The sequence below is a fragment of the Onychostoma macrolepis genome, chromosome 07 (assembly GCF_012432095.1).
Source record: "Onychostoma macrolepis isolate SWU-2019 chromosome 07, ASM1243209v1, whole genome shotgun sequence".
NCBI lineage: Eukaryota > Metazoa > Chordata > Actinopteri > Cypriniformes > Cyprinidae > Onychostoma > Onychostoma macrolepis.
Window position 1 is genome coordinate 27,204,832 of NC_081161.1, and position 12,479 is coordinate 27,217,310.

At 39.2% G+C, this 12,479-nt stretch overlaps 1 protein-coding gene and 1 long non-coding RNA gene across 2 annotated transcripts; one reads left to right on the top strand and one right to left on the bottom strand.

Annotated features, from left to right (window-relative positions):
• Positions 1 to 211: 211 nt before the first annotated feature.
• On the bottom strand, positions 212 to 3,812 carry irx3a (iroquois homeobox 3a). Its single transcript, XM_058782396.1, has 4 exons — positions 3,225 to 3,812; positions 1,486 to 2,518; positions 963 to 1,029; positions 212 to 619 (listed from the first exon to the last, which is right to left on the bottom strand). Exons 1-4 carry the CDS (start codon positions 3,435 to 3,437, stop codon positions 565 to 567), a joined length of 1,368 nt encoding a protein of 455 aa, XP_058638379.1. The 5' UTR covers positions 3,438 to 3,812; the 3' UTR covers positions 212 to 564.
• A 5,657-nt stretch (positions 3,813 to 9,469) lies between these two features.
• On the top strand, positions 9,470 to 10,760 carry LOC131543368 (uncharacterized). Its single transcript, XR_009271894.1, has 3 exons — positions 9,470 to 9,602; positions 10,488 to 10,510; positions 10,593 to 10,760. It is a non-coding gene; the product is annotated as an uncharacterized LOC131543368 (long non-coding RNA).
• Positions 10,761 to 12,479: the final 1,719 nt, after the last annotated feature.

Here is a 12,479-nt window from a genome sequence, read left to right on the forward strand (position 1 = left end):
TGTTCCGCCTCGGTGGGGATAATCCCCATCCATTAATATCCAAATGCGCGATTCAAGAAGGAGCTAATTACAGTTAAGTCCCTGAAATAGGAAAATACTTAAAATCCTCCGTTTCAAACCTCATAACCTCGAGTTAACGTTCCCCATGCCTTTCAAAACACACACGGTAACCATTTCCGCACAGAAAAGCATGACATTTCTAATATCATTTACAATATTAGCACTCCTCCATTGTTTTTTTTTTTTAGTCGTTTTTTAAAAAAAGGAAAAGTGACTGTAAAGTTGCAGCGGTTCATTTATTAGCCAAAATATAGACTTTCTTGTACAATTTCGGATCACAAGTATATACATTTTCTTTACGTTATATACAAAACATTTCAACATCAAATCCTCACAGAGCTTACAAAAGAAAATGGGACTCACAGACTACTTGGCCTGACAGCATTAACATCAGCCATTGTACACAGGACATGCTTACAATGTAAGTATACAGAAGTGAGTTATTTTTATTTTACATTCCTTACACAGGTTAACATGAGAAGTAAACAAAAAAGAGAGAAAAGCCTACGAGGACGAGAGGGCGGATAATACCATGGCAGCTTCGAGTTGGTTCTGGGGCCTATTGGGATATAGAAGGGAAGCATGAAAAACACGGGGCCAATACAAAACTAAATCTGCAAGCAAGTATAGAACAACGTTTCTGAAATCAACATTCTGAAATATCGCATCGACGCACTGGAGATTTATTGGTTTGACATTATGGGTTTATTATTGCACAAGCACAATATATAAATCATGTTTAAACCACGGTATACCAAGTACCCGAGCGCGTGACTAGACAGCCATGCATGAACATTATGTGATATTCAAATGTAAAAATTAACAAGTAACAAAAAAAAAAAAAAAAAAGTAACACGCTAAATTGAAGTCATGGACAGGCAATGTAAGATCTCCGCTCTTACCGTCTTTGAACAGGATGGAAGGCTGTTTTTAACAACTTTTTCTCTGCTTCCAAGGCACTAGATCTTTCTGAAATAATAAAACCAGTAACAAGAAGAAAAGAAAAAATTAATGTAAATGCCAATTTATTATTATTATTTTAAAAAGCAGAGTCTTTAAAAAGATCTTACAGCCAGTTGTTGAGAAAAAAAGTTTGCTATAAATATCAAAATTCGCACACACTAACACACCAACTGAAACCTTTTTCCCACATATTCAATCGGACAGACTTTTGAGTATTTGAAAAAGAAGAAAAAGGACGAACAAAATGTATCCTATATATATCAGATTAGTACTCTCCACTAGACATTTGCATTTCAAGCGTAATTATTTTTTACTTGAATGTTTCACAGTAGTGATCAAGTGAAAATGGATTCAGAGAGGAATGAGAATGGTGCGTTTCCAGTCTGCCAGTACAGTCTTAATGGTGTCAACAAAAAGCATTAATTGCACATCTCTGCGCTTCTCAGTGTGGGTGACATGTACCTGTGACTGTGGACTCGGAGTTTTGACTCCTGTCCTCTGCTTGTCTGCTGTACAGGGCAAGGCCATTCGCCGAAGCCTGGTTACTGAGTCCTAAGTAGTGGTTTGAGTTCAGCAAGGCGAGCTGGTGTGCGGTGAAACCCCGATTTGTCCAGCTCTGGATTTTCCCTACGGGACACGAAAGGAGTCTGTGAGGAGTGATGATGGTCTGAGCGGCGGACGCAGCGGAAGTCCCGTTCATCAGAGGAGATTTTCGTGGATTGTCTGGAGTTGTGGCAGTCTCTGCCAAAGACCAGATCTTAGGTTTTGGAGCCGGAGGTGGGTTGTTTTCTGAGGGCGGAGAGTTGATGATGGCCTGGTTGAGTTTGACCGGCTCGCTGTTGGCCTGTTCTAAGTTGTTGTGGTGGTGGTGATGATGATGATGACTGTGATGGTGAAAGTGCTCTGCGCGGTCGCCGTGAATCTCTTTGCCGTCTTTCACCATCGCTTTGAACAACCTTTGCTCCGGTCCTTGTAAATCCTCATAGCCGTCTGAAATTTCAGAGTCGCTCCTGCCATCCAGTTTCAAATCAGAATGCAGCTCGTCCTGCTCGTCTAAATCGTCCTTATTCTCAATATTCTCCGTGTCAATATTTTCCAAATCGATTTCCTCCTCATCCTCGCGTTTGTCGCCGTCCTCTCCCTCGTGATCGCTGTTGTAAACATTTCCTTCTTCGTCCGTCCGACTCCGTGGGGCCCAGGTCATCTTGTTCTCCTTCTTTAGCCTCCTCCTGGCGTTGGCGAACCAGGTGGACACTTGAGTGAGGGTCATTTTGGTGATAATGGCCAGCATAATCTTCTCGCCTTTGGTAGGGTACGGGTTTTTCCGGTGCTCACTTAACCAGGCCTTGAGCGTGCTGGTGCTCTCCCTGGTGGCATTTTTGGGTCTGGAAGGGTCTCCGAACTGGTACTGACCATATGGGTAAAAAGCTGGATGATGGTGGGCAAATCCAGGATGCTGGACGCCCGGACTGTCCTTCAGTTCGTACTGTGCCCCCTTAAAAACACAGAACACGGATCCAACATTATTGCGATTCACTATTATTATTCTTGGCCTGGTATAGGCTACGTTTTGTTGTAGGCTACTCCGTTGCAGTTCCCTGGTGTATTGTTGCTGAATATATTAATTGCGTAAATGATTTTCAGTCTATGTGAGCAATTACAAAAGCAAGGAAGGATTGAGATTTTTGTATTACTTTTTATTTATTTATTTTTAATAGGCCTAATTAACGGCATTAAATTCTTCAGTAGGCAAGCTTGCACTTTATATAGGCTACTTATATAAATTGTTCCAAATAAATTGACAAGATGCACCCATATAGGCTGTATGTATTTATATTTATTCTGTGCATGAGTCCTGCATTTTTTTTTCTTCCTTAGTACGTGTAACCATTGTTTAACGATTTTAATTTATTGTAATTAGGCCTAATTAAAATCACAATAACACGCACTTTACAATTATTGTTATTTTATTTTATTTTCATTTTTCACTTTTTCAACTCTTTTTGTATTTACCAAACGGAGTAAACAGCAAAGTTCACCACCGTCTTGCAAAATTAGCATTCAGTAATGAATGGTTTCGAAACATAAACTGAAGTAGCCTAAATGATTTTGTAACACACTAAGCATTTTTCAAAAGTTTACTACATCTCAGTTTGAGAGAGAAAGAGAAAACAGCACAAAAAAATAAAATGATTACTCACCAGCTGGTTGAAAATGGACAGATCATTTGAATAAGGAAGAAAAGCTCCATAGCTTTGTGCGGCAGCGAAAGGTGATCCGTACATAGTGGAGAGAACATTAGAGAGCGCTCCGGACGGGCTCAGGTCTGTCCCGGCTCGGGCACTGCCTATCCCCTGCCTGTCCTGCGGGTATATGGGTCGGATGTACTGATATCCCAGCTGTGGGAAAGACATTGTTGTGGAGAAAGTCTACTGGAGTCACAAAAAGCGGCGAATCGCCCTCTTGGTGCGCACCACGATATCCACTTTACAGTGAGTACAAAGTGTCAGGGAAGTCTATATTTCCTCCGAAAGAGCCAGTGTAAACGATCCGATTGCGCTTTCCTCCCTTACTTCCCTATTGATCTGAATGGACTAAGGTCAGGTCCTTACAGATTGCTTTAGATTATTGGAACTCCTTTTTGTGATTGACATTTTTAGTCGTTCAGAAGCTCCTCCTATTTCTCAAGTCTCACCCCCACTTACAGAGCCTCTCTCTCTCCCTCCCTCTCTCCCCCTTTCTCTCTCTCTCTCTCTCTCTCTCTGCTCCTGCTCTCCGTCTGGATAAGTCCTCTGACGTCGCCATCTCTTATTTGAATGAGTTTCAAATCTAATTTTATGGCTCGCCAATCATTTCATTTGTTATTTGTTCGCCGCTTCAGCCCTTTCCCATTTCTTGTGTTACTTCTCAAAAATTTTGATCGTCCACAAAATGGTAAATATTTTACTCTTGTTGAGTCATTAACTTCCCGCAGATCGTTTGTGTCTTTATTTTACTCGCGTCTCTTCCACGTGAAACGAAGAACTTTAAAGTTTAAATCGGAGAGCACACAGCCTACAGAATTTTGTGCTTGCTCTTACTAAAATACTAAAGGAAAATATTATGCGAAGAGCGTTTTTAGTTCATCTAACACGGAACAAACCAATCGGGGTCTCTTCTGACGCCTTTAGTGAAACATCAAAACACTGGCATGTTACCGTTCGCCTTCAGAGTAAGTTGAGAAAAAAAATTAAAACCCTGAACAACAGCATAATTTCGTATTGTGGATTTCTGCAAATTACAATTTAGTGTGGGGCATTTAAATTTTTCAGCTATGGAAATGTTTTATTATTATTATTATTATTATTACTACTACTACTAGGCTACTACTACTACTACTGCTGCTACATATGATATAGCCTGTGTTTAAGCTGTCAGTTTTGAAGGCTTCCTTTTTTTTTTTTTTTTTTTGACGTATTAAAATATAATCGCAAATGTTTCAATTGCATTCATGTGTAAAGCTTCTGCTCCTAAAAAAAAACATATTTTTGGCGATTAACCTACAGGATTACTCTACAGATAGACAGATATCCATTGAAAAAAATCTGATATAATCCGCACCCTTCTGTAAATAATACGGATTAAAACAAAGGACGATGATCACGATTGAAATTCCTTGAATCAATATATGAAATATGCAGGAAACATTTATAATCGTATTATGCTCCTAGTCTAGTGTCATCATATGTCTGCTAATCGTCTTCCAAACAACGGCACCGATTAGTGCTTTAACGAGTTTCGTTTATTTGAATATAGGATGACTAAATCTCAATTCAGTAATGAAAGATTATGGTGAATCAGCTTCGGTTTGGATTTAATGTGATGTGGTTTCCAAGAACGCAGTGTTCCTCCTAAACCTTCCATCTGCTTTTAAAGAGATAGCCTAGTTATTGTTATGGCATCCTAATATCAGGAATGTCATTTGTATTGGCTCTTTGCTTATTTAACGACTCCCGGATTTCCATGTTCCCCTTACCACGTGTCTGCTGTTTTGACGTCTAACAATGCAGGATTACGGGGGTTATTAATTAGAACAGCAGTCTGATGCCATTCAGAGCTGATGGTAATAACTACATAACCGTCAATAACACCCACACGGACCTGCAGAGCTAACAAGAGCTCTCAGCCCACCCGGCTGACCCCACAGCACTGCGCCATCTGGGACAATACAAAACGCAGCTAACCCTCTAGGTTTCAAGCAGTCTGGTTTTCTTTTTAGTCATATTTACCTACAGGTATTTGCAATTATTTTGATGTAAGCTAACCGTTTTCAAACCACCGAATGTAGTGAAGTTGGAAGCACGGGGGAAAGGATAGCTAAGTGTGCGTGCTGGAGTCCGCCCTGCAGCGCTCTGAATTCGGATGGACACGTGTCTCATCCCGGGACCTGTCAGGGCCTCAAGGTTTGCCTCTGATTTATTGGCCCAATCAAATACACATGCACTAACTTAACACTTTCACACTGACCCAGGAAACTGGCAAAGCCATAAAAGCATTAGGACAGTGTTTTCTTCCTGCCTTCGTCTCCCACCCCTCTGGAAGCCCTTGTAACAATGTAAATAAAAGGCCTAAGCATTATTATTATTATTGTTGTTGTTGTTATTATTATTGTTATTATTACTATTATTATTATTGTTGTTGTTGTTTATATTTTATAGTTTCTATAATAATATTACCAGCAACAATAAAACCAAACAATTGTATCAGAATGATTAATATACCCACGCTAATATAGGGCACGCGTTTATTTAATTAATTAATTATTATTTTCTTCTTAGTTTTACCTAATGCCTAACAAGACTCCATTTAAACGCAGGCCAACATTTCAAAGCACCGCACTAACATCACGTGTATAAATAGGGCAATCTTGGATGTGTGACTTGAGGGATGATTTCTGTGACTCCTTTACTAGCAATTATGCAGATGACACCATTTCGCATTCTCCAACACGCATCCAAATAAACAAGCAGAGACGTTGCGCTCAAAAGCGTTTCCTTATGCAATACACAAGATGCCTGCGACAGCGCTGATCAAAGACTTCAAACAGGGGCTCTTCAAATTACACCTCGGATTCAGCTCTGCAATGCCAAGGCGACAGAAAACAAGTAACACATACCCCATCGCACATGGTCTTTTAAACGGGCTTTTCTGATCCGATCTGTTAATTGAGGTGACAAAGGATTTAAAAAGAAAACACACTTAATGACCTTTGATGTGTGTGGTGTATTCGACAGGGGGAGGAATGAGAAATATGTGTGTTAGAGTGACTGGCCTAAATCACATTTTCTTTAACAACTCCGGAAAACAGGATTTTATTTGGTTAGAGTCGAGAGGGGAAATCAGTTTGCAAGTTCTGTGAAGAGTTTACGTTTTGCATCTAAGTTTTGGTTAAACAGGAAAAGGACTAGAAATACAGTAGCTTCATCATCATTATACAGAATCGCAGAATGACTAGTGCTAGATGGGTTGCTCTGAAAAATTCTGATTTGTTCTATAATATGTTTAATACTAAGTAATTCCAGATTATTTACCACATTTCATCAAAGTCCATACGCTATTTATATAGAGCAGCTTACTGCAAAAAGAAAATCACAACTTTAGTTTACATAACTTTGTATGGTTAGTTTTAATGCTGAAGCGCAAAATAAATTATAGAAAGAAATTCAAATTTTCCTACACAAACACCTATCTGTATGTTATGCCTAAAAATAAAACTAAATACATTTGCGCGCGTGCGTGTGTGTGTGTGTGTGTGTGTGTGTGTGTGTGTGTGTGTGTGAAATGGCTGAGGACATTTAATCCAATAAATTAAATGCTCTCAAAAATGAACTCAGGAGCAAATGTACTTCCTGAATATGTTTAAAGTTTAATTTTTACTCTTAGCATAATTTGACTAATGTTATTTTAATTAGGTTTCTCCAATCAATCGTGTCTATTAAAGAGATAACTTGCAGTGGAGGAGAAAGTGACGAGTTTTGAACTGTTCCCTGGGTACACACAGCAATTTGGAGTGAATTAAGAGTAGTCGATGGACTGCAACTTATTAAAATGCTTTAACAAATTGTATCAAACACCAAATTCAAAGGGCGACGTCTGTTTTAACCCTTCATTAGCGAGGACCAAAAGCTCTATCAGAACCGACCTTGTTGTCCTACCGAACATCTACAGGTGGTTTAGATTACACGTTCTGGCGTCTGTACACTGTGGGGATTTTCTTAACCTTTACGCCTCCTTTACACTAACACGGGCGGATTTAGACCTATTGTTTGCACAATATCAAGAGGCCTGAATTGAAAGAAGGGAAAAAAAATCGTCTATCTTAATTTTATAAATGTTAACCGTATATCCAATATTATACTGTGTGCAGCCTATATTATACTGTGGGCAACTCGTTCAAAGCACAGACGAAAAGGGAAGAAAAACCATTTTCCTCAGCATCAACGCTTCGACGACAACCCAGTCTATTAAGTGACTGCTGAAGTCTGTGTGCTGAGGTGGCGGAAATCTGGAGGGACTTATTCTCGATTGTTTCATCGGCTGTGATACGGGGCAAGCGTATAGTCGGAGCAGCGCGGTCATAAAGTGGGAATTTGGATTTGGTAAATTGCGCAGCCAGCGGCGGCCACGCGCAGTAATTGATTGAGAAGGTCAGAGCACGCGCTGCCCAGTCTTCGCGCGCAGCTTTGGTAAATATTTTGATGGCGGTCTAGCGCGGGCTTCTAGTTGTTCTATTAGCAAGGCAGGGTCACTTTCATTTATCGCTATTTGCCAACATCTGCCCTCTCAGCAAAGAGTGCACACACCTACAAGACCTATTTTATTTTTTTTTTCTCAGTTGCTTTTTAGAGTAAATTTGTTGGGAATGACTGACAATGTGAACGTGACGAGAATAAATTTCCAGTTTTTCTACTTTTGCTGGTCATTCAATAGTTCTACCTGGCGTATTATTATTATTATTATTATTATTATTAATAGTGATACTATTAATAATAATTGTATTATTATTGTTAATGTAAAATCATCATCATCATCATCATCATCATCATCATCATCATCATCATCATCAACAACAACAACAACAACATTCTTTTTATTTCTGGCAAAAAACAAAGCACAGAAAATGTTTTCAGAGCTATCTTCAAAATGGTGATTTGAATATTAGCCACATGCATGTTTTCTTCACTGCTGCCAGCCTTTCTCTGCGTGGTTGTCTCCTGTATCAGTAACAAAGCAGCCATTGATTTTATGGTAAAGTCACTTTGCAAAGGGAATGAGTTCCTGTGGCCGGGGATATCAGTGTGTTACACGGGTATAGCCCAGGTAACAAGATGAGCATTGATTCAGCATTACAGCTGATCAATACTGAAATAAGTAACTTCAGGCCTGAATTAAAATACAAGTTGGAGCTTGCTTTGCTGCTGTCAGTTTATGGAGAAGTGACAGAAAGACACACAGTAGCACGACTGAAAGAAATTGTGTACGTGTGTTCAAGGGCAAGACCAGAGTGCACAAGCACCATTTAGGAACTCTCAGATTCGTTTTGTGTTATTATGTTGACAGATGAGAATTCACTTATCTTAGCTATAAAACTGTCATCTGCACATATGCAAATTGCTGAGCCAATGCATTACCATTACTAATACCATTCCAAATGTATGTTAGTAGTAATAACTGTAAACAATCCGGTCACTTATGCTTAATGCTTCATGTGGTGACACACACATTAACTACTTCTGGTTTCAAAACTAATTCAGTCAGCAGTAACTCCTAATAATAAACCACATAAAGAAATTATTGATCCTTAACTCTACTTGTGACTTGACTTGAGACATTTCATTAAGGGCTCAGTAATAAACCACTTGCACAACAAAAACCCGTATTGGTCCTCTAACTAACATTCTCTGTGTACATAATAAAATAATTTGATTAAGTGGTGAAGTAAGCAATTTCTGAACACAAGATTTTCCAGTGGAAGTTATTTAACTTGAATATTCATAGGCCAAAGAATGCCAGTTTATGATGTATAGGAATTACACAAGGAAAATATTGTTGCATTCTATCGATCTCAAGTTGAAGGCAGCCACTGGGAAGGATTTTTTTTCTTATAGAAGATGTTTGCCTGAAGCAAGTTGTGTCTAATATCTATAGAAAGATTATAGTGTGCCCCAATGAAGACATCTTCCATCCACCACAAACTGTGCTGAACAAAAAGAGAGTGACAGAAAGAGAAAGAGAGTTACCATTCATGATTGAAATGAGACCTATAGAGTGGATTTACTGATAAAGCAAAGAAGCTGTTTGAGTAATCAGGTAATAATCTAAATGTGTGATTTTTATACAGTCCATTCAAGATTACCAGCTCTCTCTCTTTCTCTTTTTTTTTTTTTTTTTTCTCCAGCTGCTGTAGCAGGTTTGTATGTAGCTGCAGGAGAAGCAGCTGTACTAACACAGAGGCCCCTATCCACCCAGAGGCACTGATAACCCTGCGGGAAGAATAGCTCACAGTCTACATATTGATGCGTCCTCAAATATAAAGTCAAGTAGGTTTTTAAAGATTGCATGCCTTGTATAACTTTCCAGTTCAGAAAGTAGCCTCATGTCTTTAATGAAAAAGAATGCAAGCTAGTTTTTCCATCCTTATTATTTTTTAGAACCGGCTAATAGCAAATTGTGCGAGCCTCTTATCAGGTCTAGACTGAATAGCATTATGGTCCTCGGTGTGTGTGTGTGTGTAATCTGCAATATTGAGTGGCACAGCATGCCAACACACTGAGGTCAGTGCAGTTTATACTGCCAGCACTTATACTCAGCATGCAGTTAGTGATATGACATAGACCACCTAAGCACTGTCCTCATGTACACACTCCAGACTAAGTGTGTTAAAGTGTGTGTGTGCTACATTGATCTATCTGTCTATCTATCTAACTATCTATCTATTATGTCCACATTATATAAACCGCATTCAAATTATGTAACTATAGATAGAAATATATCAAGATCTAGATATATAAGAAAATGTAAATTTACAATGTTACATTGTATTCTACACACACACATACATGAATTCAGTTTGATTTAAACAACATTCAATTTCAGATTAAAATTTTTTAAGAAATAATTATATTTTTTTCCCCCTCATGTATATATTTTTTCTTTATTTTGATTGCTGATAGAAGCCTGCCCTGGGATAAAGAAAAGCAGCTATTTGTAATAAACAGAAACACATTGACCATTTTCTGGAGTCGTCAGACGTTGGGATAACAAGATCGCTCCGTTTCTTTTGTGTGCAGTCGAGTGTAATTGTTTGTAGATTTAGCTTTCAGAGTTGACTTGTGAAATTGAGCAAATGTTAACCCACTTTATTTCTCTCTGTGTGTGTACGCATGTGTTTGTGTATTTGGGGCCATTTGTTACCTTGTGAGCAGTGGAGCAGCAATGGACTCAGCTGGTAGGTCACTCCACTGTGACCCAGTGATGATTACATACACACACAGACACACACTCCCCTAATTCCCTTTTCATACACACAGGCTTGGGAAGAGCTGCCAGATTTTCAGAACAATGCCACCCTCATCATCACCGTTACCGCCTCTCTCCTCCTCAGAAACATCCCAGATCCCAACACGCTTCTATATTATCCTCACATATCAATGTCTGCTGGTGTCTGTTGTGGCTGGCCCTGTCAGAAGCTTAGCATGTGTGCAATCAAATCACTTCCTTCTGTATCCTGCAGATTATGAAAAGCGATTAATGATTACACGCAGCACCAAACTGAAAAATTTAAGGGGGTGAATTGACCCGAGTGAGAGGTTTTCAGCACTACACAGATTGAAGTTGAGCATGGTGACCAAAAATCCAATTTGTGTTCCAAATGTTGCTCTTAAAAAAGAAAAGTTTCGAAAGGTACACCTTTGTACTTGAATTACCCCTAAAGTGTGCATATTAGTAATATAATGGTAAATATTAATTATTTTTAAAAAGGGCACAGCTTTTGTACCATTGTTTCTTAAAGTGTAGATTATTGCACTATGAATAAGGTTATTTAATCATCCAAAGCTAAAAGTGTCTAGCATTAATTTTTTAGGTGAATCAAGTGCATCATATTATTTGAAGTGCACTTTTTCTTTTTAGAAATTGAACACACTACTCACACTATTTCTACTACAAAATGGCACAGAGTAGTGCATAAGTATCTGAATTGCGACGCACCTCCAGGTTTACTCTCTTTTCAAAAAAATAAAATATGGCCCACACTGGTTGGCCACACAGCTCGGAGGAGATGCTCACCAGTGGTGGGCAGACAGTGGTGCATCTCTCAGTAGAATGGTTGTGAAGGATTAAGATGTTAAACGGAGACTATCTAAAAGCATAGCGCTCTGCTGGGCCGCTCTCCCTGTCTCTCCTCACTCTCTCAAACGATCTGCTGCTGCAGTGGATTAGCGCACTCGAGAGAGAGAGAGAGAGAAAGAGAGAGAGAGAGAGAGAGTCAAGAAGCCGCATACGCATGTATAAATACAAGCATTATTATATATTGGAAAAGTGTCTTTGCTATTCCCCTGGTCCCACTGAGCTCCTGCAGCGCTCTGGTGACTCGGGCCTCAGGCGTAGCTCAGGAAAAGGCAAATCACTAATGCTCTTAGCATCAAACAATAAATCCTGGAGTTATTTTCCACCATGTTTAATTAAATATTTTGAGAAGAAAACCTGGCTGATTGATTTGCCTCGGCCATTGATTCACTATTGATTTGGCACTGTCAAGGGGCCTCCGCAGCGCTACTTGCTAAATGGCCACAAGGAGCCCTGAAATAAATGAAGTACTTTTGCGAGCTTTAACAAAATCAACTTTGTGAGCCGCTCCTACAGGTCCTGCTCCCACCGCTCTCGGGGGTTTGTGACAGGCCGCTTCTCCTCCTGAGGAAAATAAGTCTTCAAACTGCATTTTGTATGAGCATTGATGAATGCTGAATTATGAAATTATAATCCCCAATAAATTGTCTTTGTTTTCCCAGTGCAGCTATTGCGCTTGAACGTGGCTCCTTTTGACCCCCACAGAGCATTAGCTTGGTTTATTTCCTCAAAACACTCGAAAAGAGAGTGATATTAATAATCCCATTACAAAGCAGGAGGAAAAGAGAGAGAATTAAAAGGCCATTAGTTGTGATAAAAAATGTAGTCATTACCCTGTACCTCGCTAGATACTCAATTCCCTTTTCTCATCACAGCCTGGCTCTTTGGGATACATCATAATATCTCTCAATGCTCAATTTTCTCCTATTATTGTGCGTTTTATCTTCATTTATGTCAGTCCATAATTCAAAAATCATTATATTTCTTAAACAGTGTAGACATTTAAATAAACATCGTCCTCACTGACAAATTGCTGCAGTACTTAACTGACTATGTCTGGTCAAGCAACA